The sequence below is a fragment of the Jaculus jaculus genome, chromosome 8 (assembly GCF_020740685.1).
Source record: "Jaculus jaculus isolate mJacJac1 chromosome 8, mJacJac1.mat.Y.cur, whole genome shotgun sequence".
NCBI classification, from domain to species: Eukaryota; Metazoa; Chordata; class Mammalia; order Rodentia; family Dipodidae; genus Jaculus; species Jaculus jaculus.
Window position 1 is genome coordinate 43288170 of NC_059109.1, and position 21698 is coordinate 43309867.

Sequence of the window (21698 nt, forward strand, 5' to 3'; positions counted from 1 at the left end):
GACTGAAACATGCATGTATACACCACACATCATACACACCACTCTACACACATACTCTACACACACATGCATCACCACATATCATGCACACCATTCTAAACAGATACTCTACATACACACTTGCATACTCCACACATCATACACTCTACTCTAAACACATACTCTACACACACATGAATAGTACACACATCAAGCACTCTACTCTAAACACACACTCTACACACACATTATGCATACCACTCTAAACATATACTCTACACATACATGCATACTCCACACCTCATACATACCACTCTGAACACATAGTGTACACATACACTAAAAGAAAAATCAACCCAAATGGTATAAAAACCTCAGTATAAGATCCAAAACTATGAAGCTAAGGAAAACATGGGGAATACCATAAAAGGTGCAGGTATATGTAAGGATTTTCTAATAGAACAAATAAGGCCACATGAAATTATGACACTTTTGTATAGTACAAGAAACAGAAGAAGAAAAACCCAATCAATATAGAGTTGTTACCTAATAAATATCTTAGAAAAGTATTCATTATCTTTAGGGAAATGCATAGTAAAACTACCCTGAGAGTCCATGTCAAATCAGGTCAGAATGGCTAGCCTGAAAAAAAATAGCAACAAATACTGGTGAGGATGTGGGGAAAGAGGGACCCTTGTTCACTGTTGGTCAGAATGTAAGCTAGTGCAGCTATTATGAAAATCTGTGTGGAGGTTTCTCAAAAGCTAAAAATAGTTCTACCACATGACTGAGCTCTACCAGTCCTGGACATGTACACCATCTCTACACTCTACTTCAGAGATAATTAACTCATCCACATTGTTTACTGCTGCTCTATTCACCATAGCTAGGAAATTGAATCAGCCTAGATGCCCATCAGCATAGTACTATAAAACGGGAGTTTTATTCAGTTGTAAAGAAAAATAATGAAATTTGCAGAAAAATGAATGGAACTGGAACAGATCAAACTGAATGAAGTAACCAAAACTCAGAAACACAAATACTAATGCTCTCTTTAATATGCAGATCCTAGCTTCAGATTTATAGAGTAATGGGTATTAACAGGAATGAGTGTCTGTAGAGGTCAGGAAGCTAGAAAGGACCCATGGCTGGTCACAGATTCGTGGGGGGGAGGGGAATAGGAGAATAAAAGGGATAGGAAAAGTGGAAGGGGTTAATAATGTGAGAGAGTGTGGGAGAATAAGGGGCAGAAGGGGATGGTGAGAGGAAGAACCAAAACTAAGAACATGTGAATAAACCATATGGAAATCTACCACTTGCTTGATAAGCTAACTTACCAAGTGTTTGGATGAAGGAGCTCTACATGAGTGGGAAAACTGCTACAAGAAGCCATAGGATATCAATCAAAAATCACAAAGCTAAATATGAGGTATCTCCTAATGAGCTGTTGGCCAAAGAAGCCACAAAGTCCCCAAAACAATATTGGCTATAGCTATAGATCTTGGTTTCCCACCAAAACTATGTGATAAGTTCACACTGCTAAAGACACCACACACTTTGGCTGCAAGATGTAAAGAAACCAATCTGGAATTGAGCTGGAAGCTTACTCCCTTCCAGCTAGCTTTCTTCACGCCAGAAGGTGCTATGTAAGCTGCTGTGGAAGAAAGGAATCGACAAGCCTATCCAGGTGTGGAGCCTTCAAGGCAAGATGTGCAAACACTGTGCACAAAAATAAGTTCAAAATTAATCAAAGACCTTGATATAAAATTGGAAATGCTGAGACAGCTAGAGGAAAACACAGATTAAACACTTCAAAATATCATAGGCAAAAACTTTCTGGGGACTACTAATAGCACAGGAAATAAACCCAAGAATTGATAAATGGTACTATAGAAACACATTCATGACAAAAGTGCAAATAAGTGACTTTTTCGTGCTGGACCCTAACGGAGACATCTATCCCATCCCCTCCAAGGATCAGGGACCTTGGAAAAAGGTGATGGAAAGAATGTTAAGAGTGGAGGATGGGAGAAGTGCTCTGGAAGCCTGTCTTCTGGAGACAACATGGCCCTCACACTCATGAACTTATAATGGCTACAGTGTGCCTCTCCCCCACTCAAAGCTTCATGGGTGGGGGAGGGGCACACAATAGCCCACTTCTCCCAAAATAGTTAATGGCTACTGGGAGCAGCGGAGGCATGCTCTTCAGTGGTATAGCCACTGGTAAGGCACCTATGGACCAGTAAGTAACCTCTCACCCATGTTCATGCAAGCAACTCTTAACTCAAGAAGCCACAAAAAAGGACATGAAAGTAGAAAGGGGATTAATTGGGAAGAAAGGTTGAGTGGGAGGGGGAAGGGAATAAGAGGTTAATGAAGGATGGATATAATTAAAATACATTACATACATATGAAATTAATTCAAAAATTTAGACTGAGAAAAATCTTTTTTAACTATTTTTAATATTTATTTATTTGAGAGAGAGAATATATGTGCCACTGCAAATAAACTCTAGACACATGTGCCACCTTGTGCATCTGGCTTTACATGGGTACTGGGGAATTGAACCTGGGTCTTTAGGCTTCACAGGCAAGTGCCACAACTGCCAAGTCATTTCTCTAGCCCCTGAGAAAAATCTTTGCCATCTATACTTCAGACAAGGAATCAATATTTACAACTTTTAAAGAACTGCAAAACTGACATACTCCCCCAAATCTTCTAGTCAATAAATGAGCAGACAGTTCTCAAAAGAAACACAAATGGCCAAAGAATACTTTTTAAAGTATTCAACATTCTTAGCCTTCAGAAGCATGCAAATTACAACTACTGTGAAAAGTCTATGTCACCTCAGTTACCATGGCTATTGCAGACAGCTTTTGTTTGCTGGAATGAACTTCCAAACCAGATAGTTATGAAGGAAAGGATTTACTGACACAGATAGAGGGCAAGTTGTATAATGGCAAAAAAAAAAAAAAAAAAAAAAAAAAGCTGGCTTCCTTTTATAGGTCTATGCAGAGAGAGAAAGGCCACCACCAATACATAAGCACACTCCAGGAAACCCAGGCAAAGCTCAAGCACTTTGCATGTCTTGTGACTGGAATTCCCCAACCAACCTTTGGGCTGGAGGCTAGGACCCCACAGTGACACCACTTCCAGTCAGACAGCTGGAGATCAATGTTAAAAGTTTTAATAAACTACTGAATGTATTGGGGGATAGCCATTCAAACTACCACATTCCACCCTGGCCCTCAATAGATTCATAATCTTATCACACTATAAATTGTATTCAGTCTAATTTCAAAGGTCCCCATATACTTTATCAACTTGAGAAGTTCTAAAGTCCTAATTCTCACCTGATATTTAAGACAGCCTCTTAACTGTGAGTCCTGTAAAATCAAAACAAGTTATATACTTTCAACATATCAAGGCACAGAGTAAACACTTTCAACTGTTATAAGGCATAGCAAGGAGAGACTGAACAATGCAAACTCAATAACCATCAAGCAAACATCAAACTTCTACAGTTCAAGTCCTATATCTTAACCAGTGACTTGACAGTCTCTAGATTTTCCAATTCTCCACCTCCAGCTGGGCTGAACAGCCAGGGAAAACTTCCATCCCAAGCCAACAGCACTACATGGTAGCCCTTGAACAATCCTGGTATATCCAAAGTATCTTTGCATCTCTATGAAAACCATAGTCCATTTTCCAATGGCCCCACTGGCCTATCAGGGTCATCACACCCTGTCTATATGCTGTGTCTCAGCAGTGACTCCTAAAACCATGTGTACTTCATGACACACACCACACATTTTTCAAGCTTCTGAAATCAATAACAGGTATGCAGGACACAGCCATATTCTTAATTCAGGGACAAACTAAATCAGTGACTTGAAGAACAAAATCCTTCCTTTCAGATCTTTCAAAAAACAATGCATTTCTACTATTCAGTCTTCCTAGGGTGGAATTACCTCTGGCATTCTCTCCATTGTTTTTAATGTACAGCAACTGGGCCATCTTCTTTAAGATTGCTAATGTGTTTGAAAATAGCAGCTTTAGTAACCTAAAACCAGTCTCTGTTACAGTAAATTTTAAACTTGTTTCAATTTTTCAACTCTAAATCTTAAATTTCTCAGTCCCATATCTTTAGCTAAGTACATCAGTCCATTATAAACTTAACCTTTATTACTTCTCTGGGCATGGGCAGCAGCAAAAAAAGCCATCCCCCATGGCAGTAGCCCAGTTCCAACAATTTTCTGTTGTCTTTCCTTCCTCTTAGAAAGTCCATAAGCCAACCCTCCAAATAGAATTCTCTCTACACTTAGAATTTTCAAACTCTCACAAGAATAGCCCATAAAACTTGACTTACTGCTCTGGAAGGCCTCTCTACTTGCAAGTACCAAGTCCATACCCATTCCTCAAAAACAAAAATTTTAAAAATTCATATGGTCAGATTCATCATGCAGCAACACCCTACTCCTGGTACCAATTCTGTAGTAAACAGCTTTAGCTTCAGTTTACTGGGATGAACCTCATACCAGGAACAGTTAGGGGAAAAGGGATTTATTGAAGCTTACAGATGGAGGACAAGTTCCATAATGGCAGAAACTGTCTCCCACCCTTTTACAGGTCCATTCTAAGAGAGAAAAGCCACGACCAACACATAAGCAAGCACACTCCAAGATCCTCATGCAAAACTCAAGCACTTTTAATATTTTTTGACTGGAATTCCCAAAACATACCTTAAGGCTGGGCCCTAGGATTCACCCCAAAGTGATACCTCTTCTATACAGGCAGTTGGAGATCTAAATGACAAACTTTAATAAACTCCTGAATGTTCAATATATTGGGGGATATCCATTCCAACTACCACAGATGTCATCAAGGAAACAAAGGACAACAAATGTTGGCAAGAATATGGGGAAAGAGAAATTCTTATTCACTGTGGGTAAGAGTACAAACTGGAATAAATAACCACTATGGAAATAAGAAAGGGGTTTTTTCAAAAAACTAAAAATATAACTACCATATGACCTAGCTATATTATTCCTGAATATATACACAAAGGATTCTAACACCTACCACAGGGAGACCTGCACAATAACTAGGAAATGGAACCAGTCCAGATGTCTATCAAGAGATGAACAAATAAACTGTGGTACATATATACAAGGGAAATTTTATTTAGCCAGAAAGAAAAATTAAATCATGACACAGGCAGGAAAATGGATAAAAGTATAAATTACTAAGAAAAGTAACTCCTATTCATATAGACAAATATCATATTTCTTCTCATAAGCAAATCCTAGAGTTGAATTTTAACTAATTATGTATAAGTGTATATAGGAGGATAAAGGCCATGAAACTACAAAGGGAACTATGAGAAGGGAAAGGAGGTCTGAGGATGGTATAATACAATACATGTGACATGAAAGTGGAATGGAAGTTACTGGGAGGAAGAAGGGGACGAGAAAGAGGGAATGGGAAATGGGAGTAAGCAAGGAGAATACAACAAAAACAATGCCATAATGAAGACACTTGCCTTACATATTAACTAAATAAAAGAAATAATAAAAATAAAAATAAAAACTGAAACGAGGTATGGAGATTGCCTGTGCACTGAGTAGGCCTCTCAGTTTCCACATAATAATGAATACCAGGGAGATCCCACACCCATCAGAATGACAGAAAAGGAAAGCCAACTGCCTAGCAATAGACAAGTCACCTCTTCACACCCAACAGGACCTAGGAAATACTACAGAGTTAGTGGCATTCTAAATGAGTGCTACTCTCTCATTGCTAGCAAGAGAACCTCCATGGAGATGGCAGCAGACACTGAGGAGACTCAAAACTCACTAAAGCAGAAATAAGAGGTTGCTGAGAGTTCAACACTAAAGGAGACTTCTAACACTCCCTCCAATTGTCCAGGGGACACTGCAGAAGCAGAAACCAAAAGAATGTAAGCATCACAGGGTGAGAAGATGTTCTCTGAGGCCCTGCTCTCCTGCAGACACTGACTGGTGCACTCATCACTCCACAGTAATTACTGGTAACCCCACTAAGGAGATCCCTCACTCAAGAGGGCACATAAGAGTATAACCTGAAGCTGGGCATGGTGGCACACACCTTTAATCCCAGTACTCGGGAGGCAGAGGTAGGAGGATCACCGTGAGTTCAAGGCTACCCTGAGTGAGACTCCTTAGTGAATTCCAGGTCAGCCTGGGCTACAGTGAGACCCTACTTCAAAAAAAAAAAAAAAAAAAAGAGTACAACCTGGCAGGAATATGACTAATTTGCAAGATGCTCATAAAGTTCTCAATAAAAATTAAGAAAAATGATTAAATAGGAGGCTGAGGTCAGAGGATCACTACAAGTTCAATGCCAGCCCAAGCTAGAGGATGAGCTCCAGGTCAGCCTGGGCTACAGTGAGTCTTGGCCTCAAAAAAAAAAAATACACACACACACACACACACACATAAATGAAATAAAATTTAATGTCACAGAGCCATGAATGAAATTTTTGCCATCTTTTTCATATTACTCCACTTCCTATTTCAAACCTACTCTTAGGCTGAGCAACCACCTTTGGGTCTGGATCTGAGACAGTCCATCGTCAAGTATGTTTATACCTTGTTAGTATATACCACTTCCATATGCTCTTTACCATCCCCAGCACTCTTTACAAAGGACAAGTATCAATACTACTACTTCCTTCTACTCTTGTTACCACACACACATAGAAAATGAGTGAAATGTGGGGGGGTTTATTTGCTTGGTTTTGTTTGCTGTTTGTTTGGTAAATCTGACAGTTTTATGTTGCTGTTTTTGAGACAAGTCCTTACTATGCAACGTAAGCTTGCCTGTAACTCATCATTTTCTTGCTTCAGCCTCCCAAATGCTAGGAATGCAGATGTGCACCACCAACCCTAATTGCGTTAGCTCTTAATAACATAAATCAAGCCAGTCGTCTCCTTACTTAACAGTGTAAGGCCATTCAGAATAAAATAACCTACTGAGCAAATTGACCTCACTACCAGTCATCTTCCCTTACTCATCATATTCCAGTCATTCTTTCAAATATCTTAGCAAACTTGTTCCACCCCAAGGCCTTTATATTCTTTATGCCCTCCACTTGAAACATACTGACCCCAGATCTTTAAGAGGTTGGCTGTAGCTATAGCTAAGATGCCACAGGAGTACTAGAACCATCCATCCTCATTATAGCAATTAAAGAGACAAGTAATGGGGTAAAAAGGAAGAAAGGATATTTATTCAATGTGGCCACATTGGAAAGAAGAACAAATAAAAGAGTCCAATGACCCTCCCCACCCCCAGTCAGTCTTAGATGTATTGACATGAGTTTTAAGTTTAAATAGAGGAAAAGAGATGTACATAATTAAACAGTCCTATCTATCTTTATTGGAAGTTGGCGGGGGATGGGGGATCCTGTCCTTTGAGGTTTGGTATTCTTAGAATTCAACGTTACTCAAGAGGAAGTATTAAGGACAATAATTTATGTCTCTACCTTCAGCCAAAGTACAGGCAAAAAATGAAAGTACAGATGTCAGGCTTTTTCCTGCTTTGGGCCACCTGTGGGCTCAAGTGAGCAGTCAATGGTAGGTTTTTGTCTTCTATATAAATGTTATCACTTGCTATATATACGTCTACCAGTTGCTTGTTTTTCAAACATTGTTTTGAGATTTATCCATAGTATTTCACTGTGTGATTATCACATAATGTATTTGTGGTATCTTCTGTCAAAGGGACATGACCCATAGTAGTGACTAGTTGGAAGTAAATATTTCACAGTGAAAATCTGGCTTAGTCAGGTATATGAGAGGTTCTCTCTAGGTGCTATCTTTAAACTCTTGCTCAAGTAGTCCCCAAAAGAATTTTGGAAAAGAGTTTCTCCTCCAACATTTCTAAATTGACAGCTAAATTAGGCATGGTGACACTTGCCTGTAATCTCAGCATTTGGGAGGCTGAGTCAGGAGAACTGTCACAAATATTAGGCAAGGACTACATAGCAAGACACTATTCCAAAAACCAAAAATAAGGGCTGGGGAGATGGCTTAGCGGTTAAATGCTTGCCTGTGAAGCCTAAGGACTCTGGTTCAAGGCTCTATCCCCCAGGGCCCACGTTAGCCAGATGCACAAGGGGGTGCATGCATCTGGAGTTCATTTGCAGTGGCTGAAGGCCCTGGCATGCCCATTCTCTCTCTGTGTCTGCCTCTTTCTATATCTGTCTGTCACTCTCAAATAAATAAATAAACAAAAAAAAATTTAAAAAAAAACAAAAGTAAGCCAGGCATGGTGGCACATGCCTTTAATCCCAGCACTCAGGAGGCAAAGGTATTGCTGTGAGTTCAAGGCTACCCTGAGACTACATAGTGAATTCCAGGTCAGCGTGGACTAGAGTGAGACCCTACCTCAAAAAACCAAAATAAATAAATAAGTTAATCTGAAATCTAAAATATTTCAGTCTAAGTTTTTCACTTGGAAAATTTTTAAGCCTTCAATAAATTTATGATTTAGAATTCAAAAGAAAAAAGTATAATAGCATTTATTTCAAATACTATGTGGATATATCTTTATATGTCATAAAATTGTGATAAAAATTAAATGAAATAATATATGAAGTTTAAAGTACAGAAGCTAGCAAAGTAGTTGTCAGTACATTTCCATTATCATTCCTATTGTTATTAATTGAATACAGAATAACAACGAAGAATCCCATACTAAGCTAGAGAAGTGCTGAACAGGAAAACATTAAAAACAATTTTATTTTATTGGGGGGCAGAAGAGAGGCAAATAGCCTGGGCATGCCAGGGCCTCCAACCACTGCAAATGAACTCCAGATATGTGCCACCTATGTATCTGCTTATGGAGGTCCTGGGGAATCAAATATGGGTCCTTAGGCTTCACAGACAAGCTCCTTAACTGGTAAGCCATCTCTCCAGTCCCAAGAAAACAATGTTAGTAAATAGTCTGTAAACTAGGAAGAAATCTTTAAAGATGTGAAAACTAGTTTTGAGAACATGTATCAAACTATTTTCATAATCATCAGGAGAATGTTTCAGTGAAATTTAGAAAGCTTAAGAATAACTCATTGAGAGTACTTATAGGCAAAAATGGATAGTAGAAACAATATATATTTTGGTGTTAGACCCGAATTCAAACCCAACCATCCCATTAACTGGCTAGGTGACCCTCGGCAAAACTGACCTCTGTGAGTGTGCCTTTCACAGCTATAAAACAGGGTCACAAGTGTGGAGCTGCATGCAAGGGCAATTGAAATACTGTCTGAAACCACTTTTAACTGCCCAAATAATGGTAGCTAGTATTTCTTTTTTGTTTCTTTTCTTTAGAATACTCTCAAAATTAAAATACAAATGTTCTTAATCTCTTAGTTTTATAACCTCAAAGGTTAGCATTTTTTTTCACAAATAATCAGAATCTGCCATTCAATACAACTTATATCCTGCAAAGACCCAGGGACAGAAAGAGTAGACATATCTACACATTTCCTTATACCTCTCTTCACGACCACCTCTTAGAGAAAATGGACATGATTTCCTAACCAGAATGTAAAGAGTGAATTACTCCCATCTCCCCTTGCCTTCTCTAAAAAATTCCCAGTTATAAAATGTAAGACATAATCTAAAGAGGACAGCCAGTAAAACCTGTGAACCTAAAATTAGACTGAGCAGCTGTGTTTTGGTTAGCTGATGCAGAAAGCACCAGCAGGACACCGAAATATACAAGAGCCTTTTCTCAGAAAGCAAGTATTTTACTAGCCCATCAACTCAGCGGAGTACGGCAGGCAGAGAGAACAGAAGGAGAGGGGGCTGAACAGTTTTCACCCCCAAAAAGCTTGGCATCCAGAACATCTACTGCCAGACTAACTTGCCTGGATGTGAACCCAAAATAGAGTGATGGGCTAGTTGGCTCTCCACCAGTAATAAGGACCATCAATTTCTGACAGCTTGCAACATTGCAGGCATTGTGCTAAGCTCTTTGTATGTATGATCTGTTATCTCTTCATCAAAACCCACCCCCCAAAAAATATTGCTGGGCATGGTAGCATATGCCTTTAATCCCAGTACTCAGGAGGCTGAGGTAAGAGGATCTCTATGAATATAAGGCCAGCCCGAGACTACTTAGTGAATACCAAGTCAGCCTGGGCTAGAGCAAGACTGTACCTCAAAAATACACCCTTGTAGGGCTGGAGAGATAGCTTAGCATTTAAGGCACTTGCCTGCAAAGCCTAAGGCCCAGATTTGATTCTCTAGGTCTCACATAAGCGAGATATACATGTTGTTGCATGTGTCTGGAGTTCCTTTGCAGTGGCTAGAGGCCCTGGCATGTCCATTCTCACTCACTCACTCACTCTCTTCCTCTCTCTCTCTCTCTGCCTCTAATAAATAAATAAACAAATCTTAAAAAAAAAAAAAACACCCATGTATTTTTGAGAGGGAGGATGATTGAATTGTCCAACAGGCCACAGCAAAGAGGTGAAAGACTTGGGCCTCAATCACAAAGATTACAAAGTTCACTGGGTTAAAGATATCAAAATTCATTCTTTAGTAACAGAATTCAACTTTTAGATGGACAGACTGTGGCTTAGAAAAATATTTATTTTTCCAGGGGCCCTTGCAACTGGAGAAGGCTATGGGATTGAGTTTCAGACCATAAACGTAAGCAGCAATGAGTGCAACTGCTGGAGAGCTCCCTTAAAATGGAGAAGTGTGTCACCTACTTTTCTGTGTGTTTGTTACCTTGAAAATTAGACGTACTGGAAAGATCTTCAGAGTCACCTTGGTATCAGACAAGGTCTGTTCCCTGAAGATGGGCATAGGGGAGCTGGCAAGTGCCTACATTAGTCAGAACTTCACAGTTCCTTCAACTTTAGACTGCCTATATCCAGACTTTTTGTACATGAGAGAAGTAAAATAATCTTGTTAAGTTGCCTTCATTTTAGACTTTTTCCATGTTATTTAATTACATTAGACAAAGTTGAACTAAATTCCAACATAAACACTGATACACTCCAATACCATTTCCCTTTCAGTTCTTTAATAATACTCTGGGACTAGATGACAGAATTATACTTTATAGCATACAATTACCAAATATGTTATATGTGTCTACCCTCCAGGAGGCCCTGGGCTAGACAAGTATCATAAAGTGCTAGTCATAGAAGGGTTCATAATCTCTAAGGAACAGATAATGATAGAAGTAACACTGACATAATATCCAATATTTTTGCTATCACAGATGTGCAGATTACTGCCATGGCTGCACAGAAGATGGCTACCTGTCAGCCACATACACCTAGTGCATCCTTCCCTTCATGCAAGGCACCTCAAATACTACTTTACCCAAGACACTATTCCTGATGCCATGCTTCTAGATAAAATTATTTTCTATTTTCTCTAATCTCACATAGCACACTGTTTATGCCTCTCTCCCAAATACTTAAAGACACAAAAAGGCAAAACTATTCAAAAAAAATTTTGACTTTGACCCTAATGCTATGTTAACACCATCCCTATTATATTTTCTTTCTTTTTCTCTTTCTCCTCCCTCCCTCTCTCTCCCTCTCCCTCCCTCCCTCCATCCCTCTCTCTCTCTCTCTCTCTCTCTCTCTCTTCTTCCTTCCCTTCCTCATACCCTTTACTCCATCTCCTGGACAAGGCTTTTATGTTTCCAATCCTAGTCTCATCTTTACCCCACTTACCAGATTCCTATGTATGCTCACAACTCCTATTCAGAGGGCCATGAGCACCTGTGCTCGTTCCTGCCACCCAACAAGTTCAGCCCCTCATTCCTGATATTAATGCAACCAACAGGAATAAGTTTATGAAACTAAGCTGTCATCTGAGATTTAAGAATGACAACAAAAAGTACATTATGCTGATCAGACCTAATGTTAAAGGTCTCTTATACCCTTTGCACAGAATCAATTCAAGCCATCCCATATCTAGCTTAATCTGATCAGTGACAACATTTACTGAACTAATGTTCAGCCAGTGCTTCATGCTCTTATTAGAAAGTATACCAGTCACTTTTCTGCCCACTGTGATAAAGTATCTGGCCAAAGCAACTCATGAGAGGAAGGGTTTACTGTGGCACAGCATCTGAAGATGCTGCCATCAGGCAGGGAAGGCATAGCTGTAGGAGCTTGCTGGGGCAATACAAAAACACACACAGAACAAGAAATGAGGGCAGGCTACAAACCTCAAGGCCTGATGCCCAATTACAGACCCACTTCCTCCAGCTAAGATCTACTTCCCAAAAGTTCTACAATGTCCTAAAACACTGCCACCAGTTGGGGACCAGTTTAAACACGTGAGCCTATGGCAGACATTTCATACTGAAACCACTAACAGGAGGTGAACTACACCCTTCCATAAAATAAATATTTTTTAAAATAAGTAGCTGTATTATACCTTCAGCCTTCTAGCTCCTTATCCATACTGTTCCCAGGAGCTGGCTAAAGAGCGAGAGCCACTGGCATACCTACAGCTCCAACTTGTAAGCAGTCACAGTTGTTCTGAACATATGCCTACAGCCTTCCAAGCACACTACAATCAGTATCTCCTCCCTGACCCCTGCACCCCAACAACAGTACAGTGCTCACACTATGACTTAAACAAAATTCTTTTCCCCACACACTCATCTTAAAGGACAAGACAGATGGCTTGTAAACCTTTCAATCTATCCATAATAAAATAATGTTAAGAACTCCCCAATGGTACATACATGTTGAATTCTGTCAACTATTTCTGTTACCATCTTATAAGACTCTACATTTTATTTGAGTGTTTTCAGTGGAAACTAGACACATGCTTGTCAAACCACAGAGCATGACCATATTGTGTACTAAAATCAAATTACTGGAAAGGACTAGACTATTTTTGACAAATTCAAAATAGAGCATACAGATACAGTCAAGTAATAAGTGCTCCATTTGGGTTACTTTAAGTGGTACATAGGAGGCAAGCAGGGTTACAAGTAAAATAAATTTCCCCTCCTGTAAGTTGTATTCAAAACAATTTTAACAAGTACTTGTCAAGAGCAGTGACTACATCTGGTAGTACTTTTACTGTTCAACAACAAACTCCCTTGACAACATAAGAATTTTCATAAGGGGCTGGAGAGACAGCTGAGTGGGTCAAGACTTACCGTGCAAGCATTAGGATCTGGGTTAGGATCCCAACACCCACATTAAAGAAGAGCATGGTGGTACATGCTTGTAACTCCAGTGCTGGGGACAGAAAGAGGGGATCCCTAGGGGTTTTTGGCTTGTCTAGCTGAATTGGTGGGATCTAGGTTCAACATAAGATCTCATATCACAAAATAAGGTAGAGAGTGATTACAGTGACACGTATCAGTCTCTGGCCTCCACACTTAGACCCATACACACACACCCATGCACACACTACATACAAATTACACATACAGACACAGGTAAAAAAGGGAATTTTCATACAAATAAATCAATAAAGCAGATAATGACCCTGTTTTAGAGATCCAAGGATTTATATTCAGGGTCAGAAACTATAGTGACAGAATCCCACATATTTGAGATGATAAGTTATGTCCCAGATAGAAGATAATTAATTTACTTGCATAACTATCTTTCTGTGATAAAACTACAACCCAGGCTCAGTTCAATTTTAGAACCACCAAATCACTGACAGACCAAGTCTCCCAGTATTGAACTACAACACACTAAGGTCCAAGGGGAAAGGCAGAACAGTTTCATTGACTATGAAGGCCTGACCTCAGCCAATTTGACCTGGCAAGATGTTTCAACCCCTAATTGCCTCTTGCTTTGTGGTAACCCTGATTTTCTGCCTATTTGGAGTTTGTTTTATTCCAAGTATCAGCAGACCTTGGCAGCAATGTAGTCTTCTACAACCAATACTAGTCATTCATGGTCTGGTTCCACACTGATATAAAAACATAAATTAGGGCTGGGAGATAGCTCAATTGATAAAGTGCTTGCCTGGCAAGCATGAGGACCTGCAGCTGATCTCCAGAATCCATATACCCAGTAGGGTGTTATATGCTTGTAATTCCAGCACCGGGAAGGCAGAAACAGGAGGGTAATTAAATCATGCTGGCCAGTCAGTTTAACCTAAATGATGACCTACAGGCCAACAAAAGACTTTGTCTCAAAGACAGTAGATGATATTCCTGCAGATGACACCTGAGGTGTCCTCTGGCCTCCATATAAACACACACTTACACTAAAAATCATAAACTGTGCAAAGTACGCCCAGCTATAAACTTGTATGTTTAGCTTATTCACATTAATCATATAAATGCCAATCATTGCTAACAGTCTCTAATCAACCACCAACTCATTTCATTCTCACAAAACTACCATTTTATTTCTCACTGTAGACATGTTAGAAATATGGAAAAATAGTCAAATGGTGATTTAACTTGCCCAGGGTCACAACATAAGTTTCAGTTCTACATTTCTTCTTATCACTCTATAATCCTTCAATATGTTTCTTTTATTTATAATACTTATTACATGTTTATCTGCTTATTTATTAATCTCTATGTCTATAATTTCCACACTTGAGAAGTAGAGGCAGGAGTTCAAGAGCATCTCCCTCTGCTGTGTGGCAACTTTGTGACCACAGTGAGTTTGAGGCCAGCCTAGGCTACGTGAGAACATATCTTAAAAACATCAGAGAGAGGGCCAAGTGTGGTGGTGCACGCCTTTAATCCCAGCACTTAGGAGACAGAGATAGGATGATCACCATGAGTTTGAGGCCACCCTGAAACTTGATTGTAAAATATCATGATAGGTCAAGAAAGAACAATTACAGGTCAATTTCTCCAGCTAATATAAATGAAAAACAAACCCTACATAAATTTTTAATAAACAAAACCCTAAAACATAATCATACATCCTGACCAAGTTAAATAAATCCCACACAAACAGGTTGTTTTAGTTATGAAGTATAATTGCATGAAGACATGAAAACAAGATGGGTCTGTATACACATCTATGTTTATGTAAAATAAACACTAGAAGAATAAGCAGAGAATAAAAGTGGTAACCAACAGCCAGTAGCAAAATCAGGTACAAATGAAGAGGTTCCCAGGATATGTAGATATATTACTGACTTAAATTTAAATTTTGGTGGTCTGTTTGTTTTGGAGACAGGTCTCATGTAGCTCAGGCAGGCCTTGAACTAGCTATGTAGCCAAGGATGGCCATGAACTCCTAATCTTATCTCTATCTCCTGAGTGCTAAGACTACAGACTTACAGGAATATGGCACTACACCTGGATTAAACTTAATTTTAAAAAGTAAATACAGAGCTGGAGAGATGGCTTAGTGGCTAAGGCACTTGCCTGTGAAGCCTAAGAACTCATGTTTGAATCTCCAGGAACCATGTGTAAGCCAGATGCACAATGATGCAAGCATGCAATGTTGCACATGTCACAAGGGGGCACACGCGTCTAGAGTTACTTCACAGTGGCTAAAGGCCCTGGCATGCCTATTTTCTCCCTCCCCTCCCTCTCTCTCTGCCTCTTTATTGCTCTCAAAATAAAAAAAGTAAATAGATTAATGTAATTATTGCATTATCATAGTAGGATAAAACAAAAGACAGAAAAGGCATTTGATATTCAATTTCCATTCAAAATTCCATTCAAAAAACAAATTAATACTAGAAAAGTCTTGATCTGATTAAATTTATCTATGGTTAAACAGAGTTGTAAAACAGGCTGCAGAGATGGCGCAACAGTTAAGATGCTTGACTGCAAAGCCTAAGGACCCAGGTTCAATTTCTCAGGACCCATTTAAAGCCAGATGCACAAGATGGCACATGTATCTGGGGTTCATTTGCAGTGGCTAGAGGCCCTGGCATGCCCATTCTCATATTCTCTCTCTCTCAAATAAGTAAATACTTTTTAAGACTATAAAACAGGGCTGGGGCGGTGCCTTAGCGGTTAAGGCACTTGCCTGTGAAGTCAAAGGACCCAGGTTCAACTCCCCAGGACTCACGTAAGCCAGATGCACAAGGGACACATGCATCTGGAAGTTGTTTTCAATGGCTACAGGCCCTGGTGTGTCCATTCTCTCTCTATCTGTTTCTCTTCTTTCTCTCTCTCTCTGCTTGCAAATAAATAACTTTTAAAAACTATAAAACATAACACATTTATTTATGAGATGCTGTACACTATTCCTAAATTAGGTACAAGGCCAGAATATCTTGACTATCCAGTCAACATTATACTAGATTTCCTACCCAGAACAATAAGGCAAGATAAAAGCAAGCACTAGACAAAAAGATTAGAAAGAAAAAGAATATAACAAAGTAGGACTTGTTCCATTTGATATTAAGACATGTTATAAGCTATAACAACTGAAAAAGCATCTTGTTTGCAAAAAATATACTACAATGGCTATAGAATAGAAGAGCAACACACACATAAGGGTGCTTCATATCAAAGAACAGGTGGGATAGCTGATTGGTGAAGAAAGAGCGTTCATCTGAATACATTATCTGTATGGGTTAGGGTAGTTAATTGAGCCACTATTCCACAACGCAAGAGATAACCATATATAGAACAAGACCAAAAAATGCATAAACCATCTATATAAGAAAGTTAAAATTTTGTATGTACATGTGGTGTGTGCATATATGTATTACATTGTGTGGGTACACATGTGCAAGGTCAGAGGTTGATGCTGAGTGTCCTCCTCAGTGGCTCTCCACCATTTTGGGGGCGGGATGGGAGGACAGGGTCTCTCATCGAACCTAGAGCTCATTAATTTGACCAGACTAGTTAACCAGTGAGCCTCAGGAATACAACTGTCTGCCTTCCTAGAAGTGAGATTAAAGGCAAGTACCATTATGCCTGGCATTTTACATAGGTGCTAGAGATTCAAATTCAGGCCCTCATACTTATGTACGTGGCAAGTGCTTTACCCATTATTGTTAAATTTTACCACACTAAAGAATAGTCAAGGGACAATTTAAAAAAAAAACAAAAACACCACAAAACAGAAGAAACTTGAAACTAAAACTGACAAAAAAGAAATTGAAACCATACTGGAGAGTTGGCTCGGCAGTTAAGGAACGTGCCTGCAAGGCCTAAGATCTCAGGTTCAATTCTCCAGTGCTCACATAAAGCTAGATGCACAATGGTGCATGTATCTTGAGTTCGTTTGCTGTGGCTAGAGGCTCTGGCATGCCTGTTCTGTCTCTCTCTTTCTCTTTCCTGTATCTCTCTGATTGCCAATAACTAAATGAAAATAGTTTTTAAAAAAAGAAACCCAGGCTGGAGTGATGGCTCAGCAGTTAGGTGCTTGTCTGCCAATGACCACACTTCAATTCACCAGTACCCACATAAAATCAGATGCACAAAGTGGCACATGCATCTGGAGTTTGTTGGTAGTAGCTGGAGGCTCTGGCACAGGTGCACCCATATTCTTTCTCTCTCTCTCGCCCTCCCTCCCTGCAAATAAATCAAACATTAAAAAAAGAAATCAAATATTTTTAAAAACTCCCCTAGGGCTGGAAAGATGGCTCCATGGTTAAAGATGCTTATTTGTAAAGACTGTTGGTCTATATTCAATTCCTCAGCACACATGGGAAGCCAGATAGAGTGGTGTTTGCATTTGCATGGCAGACATGCACACGTACATACACAAACACATAAATATTTTTTTTGAGGCAAACCCAAGAGATTGGCCTTTTTCTTTTTTAATAAGAGAGAGTGAGAGTGAGTGTGTATGCAAGAGAGAGAAAGAGAGAATTGGCACTCAAGGGCCTCCAGCCACTGTAACTGAACTCCAGACATGTGTACTACCTTGTGCATATGTGCAACCTTGAGCTTGCGTCATCTTGTGCATCTGGCTTACATGGGATCTGGAAAGTCGAACATGGGTCCTCAGGCTTTGCAGGCAAGAGCCTGAACTGCTAAGCCATCTCTCTAGCTCATAAATAATTTTTTTAAAACATTCCTTAGGTTAGTAAGAAAAAGAGATATAAACAACCTGATAGTAAAATGAGCAAAAGACCTGATGATACTTCACAAACTACAAAAGATGGTTAGTAACTCAGGGAGTGCACTTAACCCAAGATACAACATTCATTATATAACTACCCTTTTGACACACATTGAAAATACTACTAATACCAAGTAATTGTGAAGACACAGTGTAACAGGAACTCTCTTCATAATGATGCAAACTGGTACAGCCAATTTGGAAACTAGCTACTAACAACTACTACTACTGAAGAAATGCATGCAGAGTCTGTGATCCAGCAATTTCACTAGGTTTATATTCCATTTCTATTTAGGTGTATGTGCACTAGGAGACATGACCCAAAATGTTTAAACCTGCACGAGTTTATGTTTTGGTTTGTTTGTTGAGATGGGTCATGATCCAGGCTGGCCTCAAATTCTCTATGACGGCAGGAATCATTCTGAAATCCTCATCTTCCTGCCTCTGCCTACTGAGTGGTAAGATTATAGGCATACACCACCCAGTCACCTGCACTGTTTATAACAGCCAGAAACTCCATGACTTGGAAACAAATCAAATGTTCATCTATGACAGTGTAAATTGTAGCATATCCATTAAAAGGAATTCAAAACAAAAATGAAAGAACAAGTCACAGCCATTCAATGGATGAATCTCACAAACAGGTCTAAAAATTGAATGATAAAAATGTATTACCAGTAATATCAAGTTCAAATAAATTAGGAAATGCATATATATACTTAAAAATATAAAGATATGCATGGAAATTATTACCCAAACGTCAGGATAATGGTAACCTTTGAAATAGATATGGCTGATAAATGGAGAAGGGCATGGAAGAATTGTCAACATTTGTAACAATGTTCTAATTTCTTGATCTTGAGTGGAGGTTACAACAACATTTGCTTTATATTTATTTGTTAGAGTGCATATGTTTTTCCACACTTTTTGAATTGGTACTTTCAATAAGAAATAGGAAGATGTGTATTAATGTGAAACAATATTAATTTACTTCATTTCAGTTTGTACTATCTGGTATGTCTGTAAGAAGCCAAATTTTGTGTATGCTAGTTTCAGATTATTTATATTTAATGTTTTGGAAAACTCTAACAACAAATATATTGTAATTATGGACCAAAAAGGGGTAGAAATATCAGTACAATGGATCGTCATTATCAAAGTACGTGTTATCCCAACGCTGACACTTGTAAAGTTGCTTAGGGAAAAGTCATATGACATTCTCTAAAATACTGATCACTTAATGAACAGATCACATAAACTTTCTTCGACCTGATTAACACCACTCATAAACATCTACTGTACGTATCAGGCAAATGAAATGCAAACTTATTCAATATATGCCTCCTACTTGTCAAATTGGGGTCAACAAGGTCCAAGATAAATAAGCCTCTAAACGGAGGACATGAGAACAGAACCTCCATCCCCACACCAATCTCACCCTCAAATACACTCCGTTCTCACCAAGTTCAAAAACGAAGAACCTAAAGACGACTCAGGTACATGTGAAGTCATTAGCACAATCACCACCTCCAGGCGTCTTCACTAGAGGAACCAACCTGCTTGGCTTCATTTGGCAAAACTCCATGGTCTCAGGTAAGCAGAGATGGTCCTATCAAGAGCCCTATGTCAAAACCCAATGGTGATGATGCGCAAATGGCCTTAGCGGGGTCAAAATTCTAAAAATGTGTTACCTGGGATCCACAGACCAGAAACTTGAAAATTTTCAGAGATTATACCTTGATTTTTTTTTTTTTTTTGGTGTGTGTGTGTGTGTGTAACTGTATTTATTTAGATGAGAATCCAAAACTTCATAATTTCACCCCAACAGGGAGAATAAGCACCGCTTCCAACAAGTTGAATATGCTAGCTTTCAGAAACATGATGAAATGAATGAGGTCACCACTAGCCTATCTGCGTTGAAATTTGTGGAGGGAGGGAGGGGGTGGCCCTAAGCCCCTAGGCCTAGGCTCTGACCTCCCAATACTCACTCTTAGTTCCTCGAAGGCCTCGTCTAGGGTGGAGAGCTGGTGACCCCGGTGAGCCCCAATGACTGGACACAGGACACAGATGAGCCGCCTGTCTTCCTGGCAATAGGTGCTCAAATCCAGCCCATGGTCCGGACACTTCCTCTTGGCCACTCTCTCCGCTTCCATTTCAATTTCTGGGTCAAATTCGCTTTCTGCCTCAGTTTCCCCTTCCGCCTCGGATTCTCCTTCCGGGTTGTCTTCCTCCTCCTCCTCCTCGTCCTCGCTCTCTTGCCCGTCCTCCATGTCTTCCTCGCTGTCTCCTTCGCTCTCTTCCTCGCTGTCGTCCTCACTGTCCTCTTCCTCGGTCTCGCTGCTCTCTTCTTCCTCCGACTCACTGTCGTCCTCGGACCCGCTCTCTCGGGCCTCCTGGCCTTCTACGTGCCCGTGTGCTTCCCGCCGGGCCCGGGCGACGTCCTCGTCCTCCCGGGCCGCCGCCGCCGCCTCCGCCTCCGCCGCCGGCGGCGTCCCGGCTCGCGCGCCGCCGTGGACATAGCCGGCCAGGTGGTGACTGAGGAACCGGCGGCGGTGCGCGTCGGCGTGGCGGCGGCAGAAGCAGAAGCCGCACTCCCCGCACACCTCCTCGGCGCCCGGAGCCTCGTCGGGCTCGCACTCGTCACACGTGCCGTCGGGAGGCAGCTCCTCGAAGGCCGCGCCCACTCCGGACGCCATGTGGCTGCCGGGCCGGCCGCGGCCCTCCCCCGCGACCTCGGCCCCTCCTGAGCTCTCCGCTGCGGCCCCGGCTCCCCGGCTTCCTGCCCGGCCCGGCCCGGCTCGGCTCGGCTCGGCTGGGCTCGGCTCGGCTCGCTGTACGGCGGTGGTGGGGGGCGGGGGGGTGTTGAGTCCGCGGCCGCCGGAAGTGCAGCGCCCGGCCCGCTCCGCCGCGCGTCTTCCCCCCCCCCCCCCGCCGCGCACTTCCGTCCGGCGCCGCTGCGAAGGTTTCCCCCCCACCCCCACTGCTGCCCCGCGAGATCGCGGCCGCCCGCCGCCCACGCCGCCGCCCCGGTTCCACTTTCCCTTACCCCCCCTCCCCCCGCCTTCAGGCGGCCCCTTTCACTTCCTGAGTCACTTAAAGTGGCAAGGGCCCTTTTCTGGTCTGCCCTCCTCCGCGTCCCCCAGCGGAGCTGAGCTCGGCCCGCTGCTTCCTTAGGCTCAGCATCCTCACGACGACGACGACGACGAGGAGGATGAAGGGTACGGCCTCTCCCACACCCTCCCTGAGTGGTCGCTTCTCCCAAAGTCCCTGTGCGCTTCAGTCATTCTACTTGCCAATCTGTCATCTGTCGCCGCCCATCTGTAAGGTGCCAGGACCCTGGGCTCTTCGCCAAACTGAACCTGACCTCTTGGGATTTCCACAGGGGACCCAGAAGGGCTGTGTTGGTGGTTCTCCTAGGCTCAGGGTCAGGCTCAGCAGACGCTACACAGTTTGGATCCAAAGCAAAACTGGGCTTTTGTGTGTTGACAGTCTAGGGGCTCAGAACCTTTGGGGCACTAGCTGAGATGCCAGGTGAAGTCAGATAACGTGCTTGTGTGTGTGTGTGTGTGTGTGTGTGTGTGTGTGTGTGTGTGTGTGTGTGTGTGTGAGAGAGAGAGAGAGAGAGAGAGAGAGAGAGAGAGAGAGAGATCGATCCCAGGCTACAGTCAC

General features: G+C 41.3%; 1 protein-coding gene across 1 annotated transcript in view; it reads right to left on the bottom strand.

Moving 5' to 3' along the window:
• The window catches only part of Trim44 (tripartite motif containing 44), a 142213-nt gene extending 121486 nt beyond the window's left edge, over window positions 1–20727 (bottom strand). The window contains exon 1 of the mRNA XM_045157291.1: window positions 20018–20727. Coding sequence (XP_045013226.1) covers window positions 20018–20725 — 708 coding nt within the window. The 5' untranslated portion in view covers window positions 20726–20727. The remainder of the gene's footprint in view (window positions 1–20017) is intronic.
• Between the last annotated feature and the right edge of the window lie 971 nt (window positions 20728–21698).